General features: G+C 42.4%; 1 protein-coding gene across 3 annotated transcripts in view; it reads right to left on the reverse strand.

Moving 5' to 3' along the window:
• The window catches only part of NMT2 (N-myristoyltransferase 2), a 59,073-nt gene that overhangs the window by 3,225 nt on the left and 36,292 nt on the right, over window positions 1–19,556 (reverse strand). For 2 of the 3 annotated variants that reach the window (XM_059059189.2, XM_067030483.1), the window contains exons 4-11: window positions 18,578–18,696; window positions 18,390–18,481; window positions 18,145–18,261; window positions 16,527–16,697; window positions 15,252–15,360; window positions 7,147–7,317; window positions 1,999–2,166; window positions 18–155 (exon numbers count right to left, since the gene is read on the reverse strand). In XM_059059189.2, coding sequence (XP_058915172.1) covers window positions 18–155; window positions 1,999–2,166; window positions 7,147–7,317; window positions 15,252–15,360; window positions 16,527–16,697; window positions 18,145–18,261; window positions 18,390–18,481; window positions 18,578–18,696 — 1,085 coding nt within the window. The remainder of the gene's footprint in view (window positions 1–17; window positions 156–1,998; window positions 2,167–7,146; window positions 7,318–15,251; window positions 15,361–16,526; window positions 16,698–18,144; window positions 18,262–18,389; window positions 18,482–18,577; window positions 18,697–19,556) is intronic. The other variant, XR_010839905.1, reaches the window with a different exon arrangement.

Genomic DNA, 19,556 nt, shown 5'->3' on the forward strand with positions numbered 1-19,556 from the left:
TTATCAACTTCACTTACTTTTTCGGACTCTGTCCCTGGACACCTCCAGTTGTACAAGTAATACTGTAAATTGCCATCGCCTATGCCAAACTTGAGTTTTTCCAAGAATGTCTTATTTTCCATCAAATCTAGCGCATTGAATACATCAAATCCTTTCTGTCAATGTAAAAAAATTTTTTTAAATTTTAAAGTTTCAAAGGATTAGAGTGTTTTGTATATTATGTATTTCAGTATAACATTTCATTCCCCTACTAATAGCTTGAATTGATAATGCATTTATAATAAGGTTTAATGTCTGCAATATATAGTATGGGTTAGGAATGCAGTTCAAAACTGCCTTATTAAACTAGCAAGCAGTGACTCCGATAGAGTCAGCAAGATTATCCAGAAATGCTGAATCGAAAAGTGCAGTCTGATGGCTGACAAAAAATAATCGATTAACATTTCAGAAGATACTTGGTCCGTTTCTGAAGCAAACAGTTGCCTAGATGGCTCGATCACCAGAACTGTTAGTTACTGGCCTTTCTACGTTCTGACTTACCTGAACCTACGCCAAGAAATCAAAGCTGTAAAGACTTTAAATCGTGTATGTGTCTTGGGCTGATAATGGGAAATAAATTTAGTAACATTTCAATAGTAAAAACAATTTAAAAAAAGGTTAGATAATACTATGCAAAATGTGATACAGATGAAGCACCTACATTTCTATTTCTCGGGAGTTTTACCTTAAATAACTTATTACTGGCCTTTTTGGGGAGGTAGTTGAAAATGAGCTACAAGATCAGAGAAGCAAAGGAGAATGCTGATTTGGGGATCCACTTATAATAGATTTTTTAAAATGTTTCCAATGATCAAATACTAGAAGACTACAAAGAAGATAATTTTGAAGTGTTGCTCCCAATTTCTCGTGAACAATATTTATCTTCTCACTCAGCAATTACATCAAAATGTCCCTGTCAGCTGATTTCAATTTCTTTTTAGAAAATGTTTATTTGTAGCAAGAATTTAACAATTATCCTAACTACCACACTGAGGAAATAGAAAAATAATGCAAATATAGTAAGGAACATTTTGAATTTAATTCTTTTCATTTTAAATTCTTTTAATAATAATAATTCTAATAGTTAAAATTAAGTTTCTTTAATTTTAAAATTCAGAGACTATTTATTTGAATCAAAAAAACTACTGTTGCCAATTATTCACTGCAACACACTCATATTTTCCCCATACAGACAGACCTCGTTTTATTGAGTTTAACAGATTCTGTGTTTTTTACAAATTGAAGGTCTATGGCAACCCTGCATCAAGCAAGTCTATCAGAGTCATTTTTCCAACAGCATTTGCTCACTTTGTGTCTCTGTGTTCCATTTAGGTAATTCTTGTAATATTTCAAACTTTTTCATGATTATATTTGTTATGGTGACCTGTGATCTCTGATATGACTACAACTCGCTGAAGGCTCAGATGATGGTTAGCATTTTTTTAAGCAATAAAGTATTTTAAATTAAGGTCTGTATATTGTTTAAATATGCTAGTGCACACTTAACAGACTACACTATAGTGTAAAGATAACTTTTATATGCACTGGGAACCAAAAAACTCGTGTGAGTCGCTTTATTGCGATGCTTGCTTTACTACAGTGATCTGGAACCATCTGGAACCAAACCCACAATATCTCCAAGGTATGCCTGTATCATGGGATCACGTTATTTTTTTAATATTCCTTATATTATGAATTTCGTGTATATTTATATAAGGGTTACAAGTTTCTAATTTGTATAAAATGTCTTTTTGGTTAAGTTACAACAGAATTAATAATGAAAATAGCCACTAAAGTTAAAAAAAAAACCTCTTATCAAAATTCTTCCTTTGACTATCAACAGTAAGAAGTATCTCAAACAAATCCCCCCACCGTGTGGAAGAAAATACGAGATGTTTTATATACTCCGATATACATATTTGGAGACACACACGGGACGACAAGGAGTGAGTTGCGTACCAGCTTGGCGATGATGAGCGCGTCATTCATGAGGTCCAGCAGCGGCGTCTCTGTGTGGATATTGTAGAAGGAGTAGGCGGCTTTGAGGCTCTTGTGAGCGGGGTGATGCATGACTGTGGAGGGGAGCGTGTAGAAGCTCAGGAAGTCAGTTAGTTTACCACTGGAGTTCTAAAGAACAAAGGCAACGTCAGGTAAACATCTCCTTGAACAAAGTTTCATCCAGGCATCTCAGCTCACGTCTTGATCTCTGACTTGCACCACAGCTTTCCGTTAGAATGAAAAGCAACAGCTCATGCTCCGCTCTCCAAGTCTGACATGGAGCCCCTTCCCATATGCTGGGCAGAGGCCAAGGAAGAGCGTGGAGCTGTGTCTCAGCCTAAGTGCTCATCAGCGACTGGCATCAAGCTCTTGAGAAGTAGAATGTTCTAAAAGGAACGCTCTCTGGTTGACTAATGAGTCTCTCTAGACATATGGGACAGTGATAAAAGTAAACTCATTGTTTTTGCAGGAATAAGAGCACCAGGGATTAGAAGGCTACTTTTTCCAACTAAAGGACACTGTATAATAATCTTCTTGGCAAAAAGGCAGGAATTGTATCAGCTTAAAGTGAAGTTGGATAGGATTTGGAAGCTGTTTTTTTAGAAGCTTGTAAAAAGGCATTGGTACTGCACCAAAATATATGTGTGTGAATAACTGAGAAAATCTGAAGCTATCAAAAATCAAAAGGGATGCAAAAGATGGGGTTTGTTTTGTCATCACTGGTACACTTCCAATACAAGAAATTAGCCAATATTGTTTGCATTGTTTCTATTACCGGCACTAACCTATGCAAGTCTGCATATAATTCAAACCATGATATATTTGAAGTATACAGCTGTGGAGGCTAGACCACATATGCCATTGCTAATGTTTGTTTTAGCAGAAAATTCCAGAGGATGTATTATCTGGTTTTTAAGTGCTTCTGATTCATTAAACCTTTTTTTCAGACATTATAAAATTAAAGATGTTAAGCAAAAGTAAGGGATGACTTAAAGACCTAAATTTTCAGCTTTATTAAGAATTTTCAACTTGAAAAACACCACAGCAGAAATTAGAGGGGAAAAAAAATCACTGGATGGGCTCATTAGTAGAGTGGAGATGACAGAGAATAGAATCACTGAACTTCAATTTACCCAATCTGAAACAACAGAGAGAAAACAGACTGAAAAAAAAAAAAAAAAAAAGAATTAAGCCTCAGGGATCTGTGGGGCAGTAACAAAAGATTCACCATCCATATCATTGGAGTCCCAGAGGGAAAGAAGAAAATGTGGGGCTGAAAGAGACAATGGCTGAAAACTTCCCAAATTTGGCAAAATGGACATAGTAGATTCAAGAAGCCAAGTGAACTCTAACAGGATAAACCTAAAGAAATCCACACCAAGACACATCATAATGAAATTTCCCAAAACTAAAGACAGAAATAGATCTTGAAAGTAGCCACAGAGAAACAACACATGACCTATGGGGAAATACTAATTCAAATGACAGCAGACTGCTCACCTGAAACCACAGAGGCCAGAAGCAAGTGGCACAAGAGCTGAAAGAAAAGAACCGTCCACCATGAATTCTGTATCTGGAGAAACTTCCTTCAGGAAAGAAGGGGAAATAAGGACATTCTCAGACAAATGAAAACTAAAAGAATTTGTTGCTAGCAGGCATACCTTTAAGACTGGCCGAAATACATTCTTCAAATAGAAAGGAAATCATAAAAGAAAGCATCATGGAGCATCAGAAAGGAAGGAAGGAAGAAGGAACAGAAATCTGGGGACATACGTTGAGTTAAATGACTCAATGATTGAAACAAAAATTATGACACCACCTGATACTCAAGACAGTGATATTTAAACAATGAGACTGTACAGAAGAAACTAACACAACACTGTAAAGCAATTATACTCTAATAAAGATGTGAAAAAAAAACAATGAAAAAGAGAAGTAAAGTCACTTGAAGTGGTACAACATGGATACCAGAAGACTGTGATACGTCACATCTGTATATTGTAGTACCCAGAGCAACCATCGTGAGACCTACACAAATATACTCAAATGCACTATAAATAAATCAAGACATCCAAAAATGTTCAAGGAACAGGAAGGCAAGGAAACAGAAACAGAGGGACAGAAACCAGAAGAAACAAACAGAAAACATGTATTATAATATAGAAGACTTATGCTCTAACATATCAATAATCATCAAATGTAAATGGTAAAAAAAAAACACCAATCAAAAGAAATTCTGGCAGAGTGGATAAGGAAACATGGCCCAAATATATACTGTTTACAAGAAATTCACTTCAAATTCAATGACAGATGGGTTGAAAGTAAAAGGACTGAAACAGATATACCATGCAAACATGAGTTTTAAAAAGTAGGAGTGGCTATACACATATACCTCAGAGATACTGTGGGTTTGGTTCCAGACCCCTCAATAAAGCGAATATTGCAATAAAGTGAGTCACACGAATTTTTTTGTTTTCCCAGTTTATATGAAACTTTTGTTCACACTATACTGTAGTCTGTTAAGTATGCAATAGCATTATGCCTAGAAAACAATGTACATACCTTAATTTAAAAATACTTATCGCTAAAAACGCTAACCGTCATTTGTACTTTCAGCGAGTAGTAGTAACATCAAAGACCATAACAAATCTAATTATAATGAAAAAGTTTGAAATATTGCAAGAATTACCAAAATGTGACACAGAGAAACAAAGTAAGCAAACGCTGTTGGAAAAAATGGCACCAACAGACTTGCTGGACACAGGATTACCACAAACTTTCGATTTGTAAAAAATGCAGTATCTGCTTAGTACAATAAAGCGACGTGCAATAAAACGAGGTCTGCCTGTATTAATGTACAAGGAAGTAGGCTTCAGAGCAAAGAGAACTACTGAAGACAAAGAGGGGTATTACATGATGATATAATGATCAATCCACTAGAAACTCATGCAGGTCCAACATGTATATAAGTACCAAACAAGACCCTCCAGAGACATCAAGAAAAACTGACAGAACTGAAGGGGAAAAAGACAAATCCAGAGTTATAGCTGGGGACTTCCACACCCCTCTCATTAACTGACAGAACTACCAGAATTAAATAAGGGCTATGACTACAGATTCTGTAGCCATTAAAAGGGAATACTATGAACAACTTTATTCTTACAAATTTGACAATTTAGAAGAAGTAGACCAGTTCTTCTAAACTGTATTAAAACTCAAACAAGATGAACACTCCTATAATCATAAAAGAAAGTGAATTCATTATTTCAACACAGAAGAATTCTCTAAGGTCAGATGGTTTCAACTGGAGAATTCTAGCAAACATTTAAGGAATTAACACCAATTCTATATAATTTCTTCTAGAAAACAGAAGAGGAGGTCATACTTCCCAACTCGTCTTATGAGGCCAGTAGTATCCTGATACCCAAACCAAACAAAGACAGTACAAAAAAAGAAACTGCAGACCAATATCTCTCATGAACTCAGCAAATACTCAACAAAATATCAGCGCTCCAAATCCAATAATGTATAAAAATTATATACCAGAACCAAGTGGATAATTTTTCTAGGTGTGCAAGGGTGGTCAAACATTTGAAAATCAATAAATGAACAGACTGAAGAAGAAAAATCATGATTGTATGAACTGAAGCAGAAAAAGCACCGGACAAAATCCAACACCCATTTATAATAACTCTGAACAAGTTGGGAATTTTCTCAAATTTTCCATGAAAAACCTACAGCTAACATCATGGAATAAGATTCATGGGCTAAGACTGAATGCTTTTCCCCTAATATCAGGAAGAAGGCAAGGATGTTGATCTTTACCACTCTTATTCAATAAAGTACTGGAATATCTAGCCCCTGCAGTAAGGCAAGAGAAAAAGAAAAGGCATACACATGGGAAGCGAAGAAATAAAACTGACCCTATTTGTAGATGACACAATTGTCTATGTGGAAATCCCAAGAAATCTCCAAGTAAATTCCTGGAACTAATAAGTGATTTCAGCAAGCCTGCAGGACACAAGAGCAACAAAGAAAAACCAATTACATTTCTACATACTAAAAATGAACATGTGGAAACCAATTAAAAACACAATACCATTTATAATCACTCCAAGGAAATATACAGGATCTGGATGCTGAAAATTACAGAATGCTGATAAAATAAGTTTTAGAAGACCTAAATAAATGGAGACATATCATGTTCACGGATTGGAAGACTTGTTAATTCTCCCTAAATTAATCTACAGAGTTAATGTAATTCTTATCAAAATCCCAGCAAGGTCTTTTGTAGATAAAGACAAGTTTATTCTAAAATTTATATGCAAAGGCAAAGGAATTAGATTAGCTAAAATAATCTTGACAAAGAATAAAGTGGGAGGAATCACTCTACCTGGTATCAAGGCTTACTATACAGCTACAGTAATTAAGACAATGTGGTATTGGTGGGGAAATAGACACAGAGATCGATAGAACAGAACAGAGAACCCAGAAATGGACCACAATACAAAGTATCAGTATTCAGGCTATAGAAAACTTTTACAGGGAATTCACTGGTGGTCCAGTGTTTAGGACTTGGCTCTCTCACTTCCAGGGGCCCAGGTTCTATCCCTGGCCGGGGAACTAAGATCTTGCAAGCTGCACACAGTGTCGCCAAAAAACCAAAAACCAGAAAACAAAAAAAACCTTTTACAAATCAAGAAGACAAGGGTTGAGTGAAGTGGTTGAATTATGCCATCTTGAACAAAGGCAGTTCAGTTCCAACCAGTTTTGCAAAAGCAAAACAATATTAAACTTTGGGACACATCCCTCTCAGATGAGATCATCCAAACTGGCCTTTTCAAAACTAAGAAAAGCAATTAATCCCACAGACAACGGAGCAGATCAGAACCCTGATTCCCCACGATTAAGTAGTAAAAGTGTGCTCTTCTGCCAGGAATGGAAGCTGTAAGAACAGTTGGTTCTGAAAGGGTGAGCAGGAAGCTGGTTCAGAAGCAGTGAGTCATGCGGGCAGGAAGGGAATGGACACTCTAGGATCCTTCTGGAAAACGGACTCAGTCGCACCGTGTTCTCATACTTCTCTGTACTATCTCATCACCATCTCTTTACCTCCACTACAAAAGTGTCAATGATGTGCTCCTGGGGGAGGAACCAGTGGGCTACTTCCTCTTCACCCATCACCGGGGCTAGATGGAACTGCTTCAGGTAACTGTTGGTGAGTTCTTGAACAGCTTTGATATCTCTTGGTTCCATTGGCCTCAAGCCTGAAGTTTTTGTAACCTGTTGGAGTGAAAACAAAACCAGTTGGGAGGGGCCTCCCTGGTGGCGCAGCGGTTGAGAGTCCACCTGCCGATGCAGGGGACACGGGTTCGAGCCCCAGTCCGGGAGGATCCCGCGTGCCGCGGAGCAGCTAAGCCCGTGCGCCACAACTACTGAGCCCGCGCGCCACAACTACTGAAGCCCACGTGCCAACAGCCCGTGCTCCGCAACAAGAGAAGCCACCACAATGAGAAGCCCGCGCACAGCCACGAAGAGTAGCCCCTGCTCGCCGCAACTAGAGAAAGCCCACTTGCAGCAATGAAGACCCAACACAGCCAAAAAAATAAAATAAAATAAAAAAATTTATTAAAAAAAAACAACAACAACAGTTGGGAGGTTTAAATAAGAGGAGTAAACAAACTTGGCGCCAAAGCATGATCCCCAGACCAGCAATATTAGCATCTCATGGGAGCTTGTCAGAAGTGCAGAATCTTGGGCCCGCCACAGACCTACCAAGTCAGGATGTGCAGTTTCACAAGATCCCCTGGTGATTCGTATACACATAAAGCTTGAGAACCACTAGTTTAGAATATAAGCTACACGACATGCTCTATCCTATCTTTGTGTACCAGGTCTTTGGTCAGTATTGCCCATGACCCAGACAACACCAACAGGAACACTACAAGTTCATCTATATCCCCATGCCAAGAACTTTAACCGCCTACACGATAGGGCAGAACAATCTCAGCGTGTGTTCCCGAGGATGACGCTTTTAAGACCGCCATGTCTGACATTTTGAAAACACAGCTGAAAATGGCTGAGAAACTTTTTGTCCAATAGCCCGTGGAAAAAATGTAGCTGTTCTGTTCTCGTGAGCAATAAAAATGAGAGAAAAGTAAAAATCGTATCAGTCAGGGCTTCCCTGGTGGCGCAGTGGTTGCGAGTCCGCCTGCCGATGGGGGGGACGCGGGTTCGTGCCCCGGTCCGGGAGGATCCCACGTGCCGCGGAGCAGCTGGGCCCGTGAGCCGTGGCCGCTGGGCCTGTGCGTCCGGAGCCTGTGCTTCGCAACGGGAGAGGCCACAGCGGTGAGAGGCCCGCATATCACAAAAAAAAAAAAAAAAAAAAAAAAAAAATCGTTATCAGTCAGTATGGGAAGGGAAGCATTTGAATTGCCAAGAATGAATGGCTGGTTGCCAAGTAGCGGCCCTGGTCTCTCAGGCTGTCTTTTGATTAAAAGGTGATCAGAACAGGCATCTGAAGCCATCAATTCCAGAACCTCAAAATTTTTACATTAGGCCATGGGAATAACAAACCCTCAAGGTCAGGACAGGTCCCCATTTGGATTTGTTCAAGGGCTTATCCTTAAAAGAGCTCCAGACAGCAACTATAGGAAGTGCACAGACACCTGGACACTTGACAACAGAAGTGAGAAAGGTCACTACATTTGCTTGTTTGTACAAAGAAAACAGTTAATACTTACAAATACAACTGCATTTTTCCAGTTAACTCGATATTTTTTTTCTTGAAGAAATACTGGATGAATTTTAAGTGACAAATAACTTGTATATAAATAGTGTATTCTATCTTTTCTGTCCTAAATTACCACTAAGTACTTTTAGATTTTTTAAAATTGAAGTATAGTTGATTTATAATGTGCCAATCTCTGTTGTACAGCAAAGTGACTCAGTTAAACATACATATGCATTCTTTTTTTATATTCTTTTCCATTACGGTTTATCACAGGATATTGAATATAGTTCCCTGTGCTCTGCAGGAGGACCTTGTTGTTTATCTAAGTACTTTAAAATGAAAAACTGCCTTTAAAATTAGATCATCACAATTCCTGCATGCCCCCAGACTAGTGGCAGGGGAGAAGCCAAGGTGGAAAATGGGTTTTCATCTTGAGTGTCGGCTCTGATGGATGTTAGTAGTTGTGCTGAGGTTTCTAAGGTTCTGTGACAAGAACCACTGATTGATTTTACTGATTCACTTTGGGAGGAGACGGGCTTTGTGTTTACAGACCCAGCAGTCCTTAGCTGAGTATTTACGATGTGCCACTCAGTTATGATTTATGGAATCTACAAAGACACAGTAATGCAGCTAAAATAGTTTAATATTCTAAACTGAGAGAATTGAAGTCCTTGATATTTAACAGAGAACTCATACTTTTAGTATTTCTGTGGGTCTCAAAGCCAAAGGAGCTGAAATCTCCAGGTCCCAGGTTTCACCCAAGGCTTAGCCCTTGGTCAATAATGGCCTGAACAGGTGTGAAATGAATGAATGAATTCCTAGGTTTTTAGCACAATCATTTACCCAATAAGGCGAGGTGAAGGCTGCAGACACGGAAAAAAGTCACTGTCAGCCCTGAAGAGATGGTATTTCTACGGCCTGGCATGTAAGTACAAGCCAGGAGTGAAACTGTGTTTTTCTTTTGTTTCCCTAAGCCAATTTTAGTTATTCGGAGCATTTCTACACTGCAGTTCATGGGAAGAGGGAACCTATGTGATTGCTAAACGGTGTTACATGAAATACATAGACACTTCTAAATGCTGGTAGGAAGGCCAAAGCCATACCAAATGTATGCTGCAGTCATTCGAAAAGATTATTTTTACTATGAGGATGACCTTGATACATTTTAAATAGCCTTTCTCAACATCCGATTGTTCTTTCTTTTGTTATTGGTTCGGTAAGAATCAATAATATCAAGCAATGAGATGAACTAATGAAAGCAACAGGATACATCCTCTCTGTTCATAGAGAACATTCAGAGATGAAGACTGAAGCTTGCCAACTCCTTTTTGGAGCAAAATATGCTTGTGCAGCACAGTTCTTATTCACTGAATTTTCATATTGTGTAATCACTAAAATCAACATCCTTTTTGCCCAGAAGACACCCTTAAAGCAGCAGTTCTCAAATATTTTGTCCTGGGACTTCACTATGCTCTTAAACAGTATTCAGTACTCCCAAAGAGCTTTGCCTACGTGGGTTATATTTACCCGTATTTATCATATTAGAAACTAAATTAGAAATTTTTTAAAAAATGAATATATAAGCTCACATTCCATATAGACTCTGGAAGACTGCACCATGCACTTGCAAGATAATGAAATGAAAGATGCAAATTATACTTTTGTGTTATTATAAGAAATTGACTTCACAGGCCCCCCAAAGGTTTCTGGGAACTTCCAGAGATCCCTGGACCACACTTTGAGGACTGCCACCTCAGGTCTCTGAGTGTCAGGAAAATGGGTAGTAGAATTTAGATAAGGAAGACTCAGTGAAACAGTATTGTGTGGCAAACCGGCAGGGAGAAAACACATAAACTTGGTAATTTCCAAGCACTTCAAACACGTTTTTACAGGAGAGAACATCAGACTATATCCATCTATAAAAACATATAAGGTCCTAGAAACAGGGGAAGAATATTTACTTTTGCTGATTAACAGTGGCTTATGTGTCTCAGAGCCTAAACTTGTTTCTTTCTAACATCAGAAAGTCACATCCTCTCCAAGAAATCTACAGAAGCACGAAATAAATTTTAAAATATACAATTATATTTTAGGGAGTTCCCTGGTGGCCTAGTGGTTAGGATTCCGGGCTTTCACTACCGTGGCCCAGTTTCGATCCCTGGTCAGGGAACTAAGATGCTGCAAGCTGCGCAGCACGGCCAAAAAAAAAAAAAAAAGAATTATATTTTATATAATAGCCGTTGTCTTCAGGAAGAGGAGGGGGAAATGTTATACCTAAATAAAAATTTCAGCTTTGGTATAATCTGAAAGAATCAAGTGGCAATGTTTTCTGAGATGTCAATAAAAAGCAGAAAACACTTCCAGTAACTGAGAAAATCTTAAATTTCATAAACAAAACTCTATTTCTGAATCAGATACTTTCCCACCATCCAACTAACATGCACTACTTGTTGGACTCTCTATGCACTGAAATCTGTGTAAAATCTGCTTATAAGTACATAAGGAAACAAAGCTCAGAGCCCTATAGGAAAACAGAAGCAGTGCCGTTCTCTGTCAATCTGTGCGGTGTGAACTGATTTGGAGCTAAAGATTCCAGAGTAGAGATGTCAGCAATGATTATGGTTATTTATTTGATTTAAGAAGGAGCAGGACATTAAACACTAAAAAAACACTGACAGTTACTAAATCGAGAACACCTGAGTCTTAGCATGTCTTCCTAGGCGCGCAAAGTTCTTGCAACACAATGTAAAGACACTGGGAGATTAACCTGACTCCTGCTTTTTATCTGCTTCCAATTCCTTCAACTTGAAGAGCACTGACCAAAAAAAAAAAAACAACAAAAAACAAACAAAAAAACCCCATCGTGGTTTGAAAATTCTCAACACCAAGTTAAAAACAAAACAACACTGAAAGGGTAGGAAACTGTGTTCCTCTTGGGAAAACCTTAGTCTCGCAGGTAACAGCAGCTAAGGTCATGGGCCCCGGGGCTGGTTCTGTCCCGACTGAAAGACTCTGGGCAAATCCATCTGGGGCCTCAATGTCCTCTTCTGTGACTGGGGACAAGGACCCGCCCTCTCTGATCGCTGTAGATAATAAATGAGATAATGGATGTCAACTGTCTGCCATGATGCTGGCTGCAACCAATGTCAACTTTTATAGTCAGACGTCCACAGCAAAGAGGTAAAGCCAGCACGGTAAGCAGAAACGGGCCTGGCGAATCAGAAAACGAGATAGAATCAAAGAGCAAAAGCTGTAGTCAGTAAGGTTCTTGTCTTTACGCTTCAAGGTACAAAAATGTTCTTAAATGATGCAGTTGCCAGCGGGGGCATCATCTGTCTGGGCCCTTGGGAGAGAAGGAGGTGGGGTCTGGTGGAGGCTGCCTCGTCCAGCTTCTAACTCAGGAGCTGACGCCACGGTGGCTGCTGGAAGCACCTTCCGATATTCCAGTGTCTCTACTTGCATCTCTTCTATTTTCTCTCTCTCTCTCTTTTTTTTTTTTTTTTTTAAATTAATTGACTCTTTAGTTTTCTTTCCTTCCCTATGACTTAAAAGGAGGAAGGGAGGCTGGGACACACCAACGAGAGGTGTTTGGACCTTGACACTCATCCCTTCCTGCCTCAACCTGGTCTCTAATGACGGCACAGTGAGACGTCTGGTTGGACCGGGCCTTGGTGCCTCCAAGGCAGTTGTGTTAGAGGCAAAGGGACCTCACGGGAGAAACACGGACGTCTAGGGCCTGCCTGCCAAGTCCTCCGCCTATCAGTGAGAGGCCCTGGTCTAAGCACCAACCTTCCCACGCCTCGGTCTTTGCATCTGTATGATGGGGATAAGAATACTGACTTCAAAAGGTGGTTGGAAGAATATACTGAACACTATACGTGACAGCACTTTATAAACTTCAACTTATCAGGGAAGAAGAAAGGCAATCACCACAGCAGCACGGCCGGAAGAGGACTGCTCCACCAAGGAAACTAGGTTAACCACAACCAAGATGCCAAAGTCTGGTCTCACCACTAGTGCCCGACCAGCCATTTATCACCAACTTGTCAAAACTTCGTTACCTATGAGTTGATGGATGCTGGTACAAAAACATGGAGGCTGATGGACAAAGTCAAGTCAAAAATAACTTGGCAGTACTTCTAATTCTAATCATCCCGAATAAACCAACGACAGCTACTAGAATTCCTTATTCTTCATTCTACGTTAGGCAACTATGTGTAAGGGGGCACTTTCCTTACCCACAAGCTAGACAGGTGTAGGCTCAAGAAACTTAAATCTGGGGAGACCAAAGTAGAACAGCATTCGCCCCTCGTGAAAAAAGGAGGCACGCCTCCAGTTCTTATTTCAACTCGCATACGGCAAAGTATTTGACAATTTGCAAGGAGGCTGCTGAGAATCAACGGTGTCTCGTCTTAGCTGTGCACTGTGCCTCTCTTGTGCCTCTTCATTTCTCATGGCCACTTGTGCCTCTACGTGACTCTGTCCCTCTCAGTGGCTCTGGGTCTCGGCCACTAGCAGAAGTTATTTCTAGCTGATCAGTAACTTACGGCGGTCATGATCATGGCGTGACCCCTCAGAGCAGTTTCCTGTATCTCCATTTCCGCGCACATGTCTCCATACACTTACCTTCAACCCTGTCACCCCAACTTGAGGGGGCCTGGTCCTTCTCACCCAGGACACGTGGACCCTCCTTCATTACGTCACCTGTGCTTTTTATTTATCTCTGTTCTGATCTACGTTCCCCCCTCTGTCCTTGACCTCACAGACAGGCAGTGAGTTCATTAGTTCGAGCCCCACTGTCTGCAACTTACGGCTTAGGCAGAAGGGAGACCATGCCTTCCGGGCCCTCGACCAGGTGCTGAAGCCCCGGGACGGCGACCCTGACATCTCCAACACCTGGTTTCCTTCACCTCCACTTTCCTCCTTACGAAATTCTGCCTGAGTCGGAAATTAGTTGATTCTGGTCTTTCATCAGAAAAAAGACATCAATTCCTGCAGCCGCCGATCACATGCATTTGGTAAACACACAGCTGGCCCAAGACAAAAGGCGCTAGAGTTGGCTGTACCTTCCACAGGTGAAGTCCTCTCCTTCTTTGGGAGGAACGTGGCTATATTGCACAAGAATCCCTCAATCGAGTTAAAATATCTACTACAACCCAAAACAAAGAATAGCTCTGACGAAATCAAAACTTTACACAAAAGAGCCCATCTTTGGCGGACAGATTCCACGACAGCCCCAGGGATGCCTGCCCTCCTGGAGTTCATGTCCCCGCCGTCCACTTGTCTCGAGTGTGGGTGGGGCCTGTGACTTGCTTCTAAGCAATGACATACAGCAACAGTGATTCCATTTTAACTGATTACACAGGATTCCAACTTCCATCTTGCTAGCAGATGCTCTCTGTAGACTCTCCTCGCTGGGTTCAATGAAGCAAGCCGCTGGGTTGTACGCTATGCTACAGAGAACCCCAGCCAACCAGGAGCTGAGGCAGCCTCAGGCCGACAGCCAGCAAGGAACTGAGGACCCTAGGCCAACTGCCCACAAAGAACTCAAGGCTGCCAACAGCCACGTGAGCTTGGAAGTGGATCCATCCCCGGTCAAGTTTTCAGATGAGGCCCCGACCCTGGCTGACACCTTGATGACAGCTTCATGAGAAACCCTGAAGCCAAGGCCTCAGCTAAGCAGTGCCTTGATTCCTGACCCACAGAACCCGAGGGATAGCACATACGTTGGTCTGAACTTCTACAATTGTGGTAATTTGTTATGTAGTGATAGATAATTCATTCACCATCTGAGCCCCAACTAAAGCTAAGACTGGTAAGCACGTTTAAATTTCCACTTATTAAGAGACAACTTTTCACACTGGGAACTCACTAGTTTAAAAAGATGCTAATTTAATGAGACATTATTTCCTCTCCCCGGGTTTCTTCTTTAAACCTTACTCCTTAGTTCCATGTGTTAAGATACAATCAGAAGCCTGAACTTTTCTTTCCTCTTCCTAAACAGAATATAAATACTCAAAATTTCAAAACTTACATGTCTGGAATTCAAGCCCTTCCAACCCCAAGCTGAAGAACTTTAAAAAGCCTTAAAAAAAACCCGGGCTTCCTGGTGGCGCAGTGGTTGAGAATCCACCTGCCGATGCAGGGGACACGGGTTCGTGCCCTGGTCCGGGAAGATCCCACATGCCGCGGAGCGGCCGGGCCCGTGAGCCATGGCCGCTGCGCCTGCGTGTCCGGAGCCTGTGCTCCGCAACGGGAGAGGCCACAACAGTGAGAGGCCCGCGTACCACAAAACAACAACAACAACAACAAAAAAAACCCACCTCCTTTTTTCTGGCCCCAGAGTTCTATGCAGTCTTTTTAGCTGCATATTCACATCCTCAGACCCATGAGCCAGTTTTTAGCTTCCTGCAAACAATTCTTTTCTACATTAAAAGTTTCAGTTATTAACAGCTTTGAAAAACTGCAAATCATTCTTACTTACATCTGGAAGTCTGTACAGCTTCATTGTTCTCTGCAAAGTCATATTTCTACTCAAGTGAGAAAATTTCACTTCTACCAATTTTCTGGGGTTTAGCGATCGATGCCAGTATCTGGAATACAATACAGATTTTAAGATCGAATTGATTTCTAACTCTCCAAGTTTTTAACCTTTGTCTAAGCTCAGCTGTTATAGACGCACTGAATGAACACTTATGCTGGGCCCGGTGCAGTGCCGGGTGCTGGCCCTCTTCCTATGCAATTATTTTATCCGTCATTTTTGACCTCTAAATGATGTGTTATGTTCCTTTGTTGTTTGTAACCGTCCATCTCTTTCAATAAAGAGAAATCTTAGAATTGCAGAAGGAATACTGACAATGCTCAGTCTGTAAGTATTGAAGGAGCATCACAGATTCTAAGACGGCAAACCAAAAAGTTTAAAAACATGAAAAAACTCTCCTTAAGTTTACTAGCCTTCACATTTACATAACGCACACCAAAGAAGACAACTTTTTGAAAAAGAAGCTTGAACTTCTTAAGTGTTTCTAGTTTAGGTACACGGATGAATGATTATATTAAAATAAGACCTGTGAAATCTTATTTATTCTGTTTATTTATGAATAAGTTAATAGGAGAGAGTCATTTTACAGTTTTGTCTTTTATACTCTGTTTTTCTGAAGTTTCATCTTATCTGAGTCAATAAAAATAACAGAGGGAGATAAACTCTTTCTGATGCTCTAGGAACAGGTTAGTCAAGTGACAATCTGATAAACAATTTTCTCACTAGATTAACCTTTGAAAGCTTGATAAGAGCAGATGAAGAAATAAAAAGAGCTTTACCCTTCTTATTACTCTTAGCAAACGAGTATGAAAAATGGGTTTCTCGGCTGATATTTATCAAGCTTTTGGAGTAGTTCCTGATAGCGCTGGTGTAACACTGAGTGTTAGAGAAGGAAAGAAAATCGTACTACAGGGCATCTCGACATAACTGATGCCCTGGGTTTCCCAAGGCAGAGACTATTCTTTCAAATGGAAGAGACACAGAAATGGAGATGTAGCACCATTATTATGCACGTGACTGTGGGGTTTACTGCGAGAATACTGGGCTAGGGGTTCTTGGTTCTCTCTCCATCTCTGCTACCCACCAACCATATCATCACAGGTCAGCCAAAGGCCCTCTGGGTTACTCGTGTGGAGAATAATACTTGTAGCAACATGGCAGGGAGGCTCAAAGCGTTAGGTACAGGTGATATGCAAGATAAAGGTGGGATGCTATTACCTGCATGTGGCCACTGGCTTCGGAAGAACCACTCCAGCGGTATAAACGGCCTGGAAAATCCCTTCCAGGTTCACTCTTCTGGTTATTTCTCGAATCAACACTGGCGCTACCCGTTTTGATCTCAATTTCTTATGAACACAAAGAAAGTTGATTTCGACCATCTTCTTCACGCTAAGAAATAAAGGTGTTGAAAATTAGAGCCACCGTAAGAGGAAAACATTTTCAAAAAACAAGACAACACCTATAACATTTCAAAGAATAAGAAACCGAACGCCCTCCTTTAACACAATATTTAAGAAAAATATTCTATCTTTTAGATATTTCACAGATTCAGCTATTTTCCATACTCCCCCACCAAAATGATCAAAACTCCAGGTTGTGGAGACACAAACCCTCTTGTTCTAAATAAATTTGATAACTTTGGTCTCTTCTGAATTTTCAGTATAGAAACTGGATCAGCTGTGCCTCAAAGTTTCTATATCTGTTTTTCCTGTAATGTATACAATTACGACAGTAAGTGGGCCACCCAGATGCAGAATCTAATAGGACGTTGCTTTGGAGCATAATGCAATACCCAGGATCCCTGGGAAGTGCCTCGATCAGGCCAGAGCTGGTGCTTTTCTGAGCGACAATAAACCTTCTAGAGCTTCAAAGCCCATCCTCTGCTCTGGTTCCAGATACGCAGGCATTTCATCTGGCACAAAATATTCCTTGAGATCAAAAGCTTTTTAGCAGTAAATAAGCTCACCCGGTACATTGAAAGGTGAAGAGACCTATTATGCATTAGCTCTTCGCGTTTCTTAACTGTATCTTTGACTTTCTGGGCTGAAGGCCCAGAGCAAAAATGGACCAGACATGTCCTGTGGATGGAAAGACTTAAAAAGAATCCCTCGCGTAAGTTTTTTTCCCCAGAAACAAACCTGAAATACCTATTTACAGTTTTGGTTTTTCTGCTACGGACATATATACATACCTGTGTGTGCATGTATGAGACTGAGAAGCAGAGAGAGAAAAAGAGATAGAGAAAAATACAGCTCATTTTTTTTTTTGGTCACTGTTCACAACTTTAATTATTTAGCGGTACGCGGGCCTCTCGCCGTTGTGGCCTCTCCCGTTGCGGAGCACAGGCTCCGGACGCGCAGGCTCAGCGGCCACGGCTCACGGGCCCAGCCGCTCCGCGGCACGTGGGATCTTCCCGGACCGGGGCACGAACCCGTGTTCCCTGCATCGGCAGGCGGACTCTCCACCGCCGCGCCGCCGGGGAAGCCCTTAACTTTATTGTTTAGCGCAGTTTTAGGTTCCCAGCGAAACGGGGCAGCAAGTACAGCTTTCATACACCTCTGCCCTCCGCACGCACACAAAACCTCCCTCGTCGTCGGCAGCCCGCATTCAGTCGTGTCCCAGAGCCTGTTCTAGGGGACTCCCCGGCCGTCCAGTGGTTAGGACGCCGCGCTCCCACTGCTGGGGCTGCGGGTTCCATCCCTGGTTGGGGAACTAAGATCCCACGTGCCGTGCGGCACGGCCAAAAACAAACAAACAAAAAAAACAAAACAAGCCTATTCTGACCACAGTTCTCGGAGAAGCAAATGTGTCACAAGCGACAAGCTTCACTCCGTACCTGTCGTAGATCCGAATGTTGGCGGGAATGGCGCTGATGAACCCCACTAGCTTTTTGTTCGAGGACACCCTGACTCCACAGTGCCACTGGAGGAGCCAGCCCGGGGGACGCAGGGCCCTGGAGTCGGTGCGGGCGAGAGGAGAACAGGTGCGGTGAGCGTCCAGGAAGAGACCGGCGCAGAGACAGGCCCACCGCGCGCCGCCCCGCCCCCGGCACAGCGCGCGCGCGCCGCCGGCGAGACTCACCACAGCAGGAACGCGGGCGAGTAGTCGAAGCGGAACATGCTGTCGTCGTCCTCCACGTAGTTCTCGTTCAGCAGCGCGTACAGCTCCCTGAGCTACGAGAGCAAGCGAGCGCCCTGCCTGTGACGCTTGGCAGCCACGCGGAAGCAGCCCACGCCGAGCCGGGGACCCGGGTCGAGGGCTTTACTCACCACTTCGGCGTTACCCAAGTCTAAAGTGTCCCACGTGAAGCCCTGGGGCAGGGAATACGGTTCCTGACGCACGTTTTCTTTGTCTGCTTCGATTGCGCCGTGAGACGTTATTACTTCATCTGGGGTGGGGAGGAGGGGGAAAATAAAGACGGAAAGAGAGACGATGCCATTAACAGAGTGTCCCGACGATCCAGAACGGCCAGTTAGTTACAGGAAACAAGGGCGTGCTTAGGGCTCTTGGGTTGCATACGATGCTTAAAAGTACTGTATCATTTCAGCGGCTGCCAGCGCGAGGCGGGGCGGTTTCGCAGCGGTGGAGGGTAACTGGAGCAGTTACAGCAGAAATCCTCTGTCACCCACCGGCAAACTGGACATTACGAAACAACGGTGACTCCTCAGGCTGAACTCCTGGATTACAGATTAACCATTCAGCACAACTGCCGGCGACACAGGCTTGATATGACCGCCTTAGGGATGCTTTCTGTTTAACTGCTTTTTCAACAAACGCGGGGCAAGGGCTGCAGTGACCCGACCCCTCCCAACAAAATTCAAATTAACTTCAGGACTGTTTACTTCTGTCTGGGCTGTGCTGGCAGCACAGTTCAAGCCAGCAGCGTCTCCAGCAATTTCCACAAAGGCGCCCTTGCCCACTTCTTCCTCCGGAGCTTCCCAGTGAGGTTGGGATAAAATCCAGGCCCTTGACCGTGGCCACTGCTTGCCTGGCCACCGTCGACGCATCTACCCAGCCCAGCCCTCAGGGCTTCGGGCCCACCGACCCCCCCCCCCGGACCGGGCCTCTGCTCAGAAGGCCCGCTCCCTGTCTTTCACACGGCTGGCCGCTGGCATTTTTTCAGCTACAACCTTACACATAACGGCCTCACAGCAAGCATCCTCCTCGACTAAAGCTTCTTCCTACATGGAGTATGTCCGCCCCGCCAGCCCACCGTTTATCCTACTTTCCCACCACTGTTTCCCGGGT

This window comes from Kogia breviceps, chromosome 3 (assembly GCF_026419965.1).
Source record: "Kogia breviceps isolate mKogBre1 chromosome 3, mKogBre1 haplotype 1, whole genome shotgun sequence".
NCBI classification, from domain to species: Eukaryota; Metazoa; Chordata; class Mammalia; order Artiodactyla; family Physeteridae; genus Kogia; species Kogia breviceps.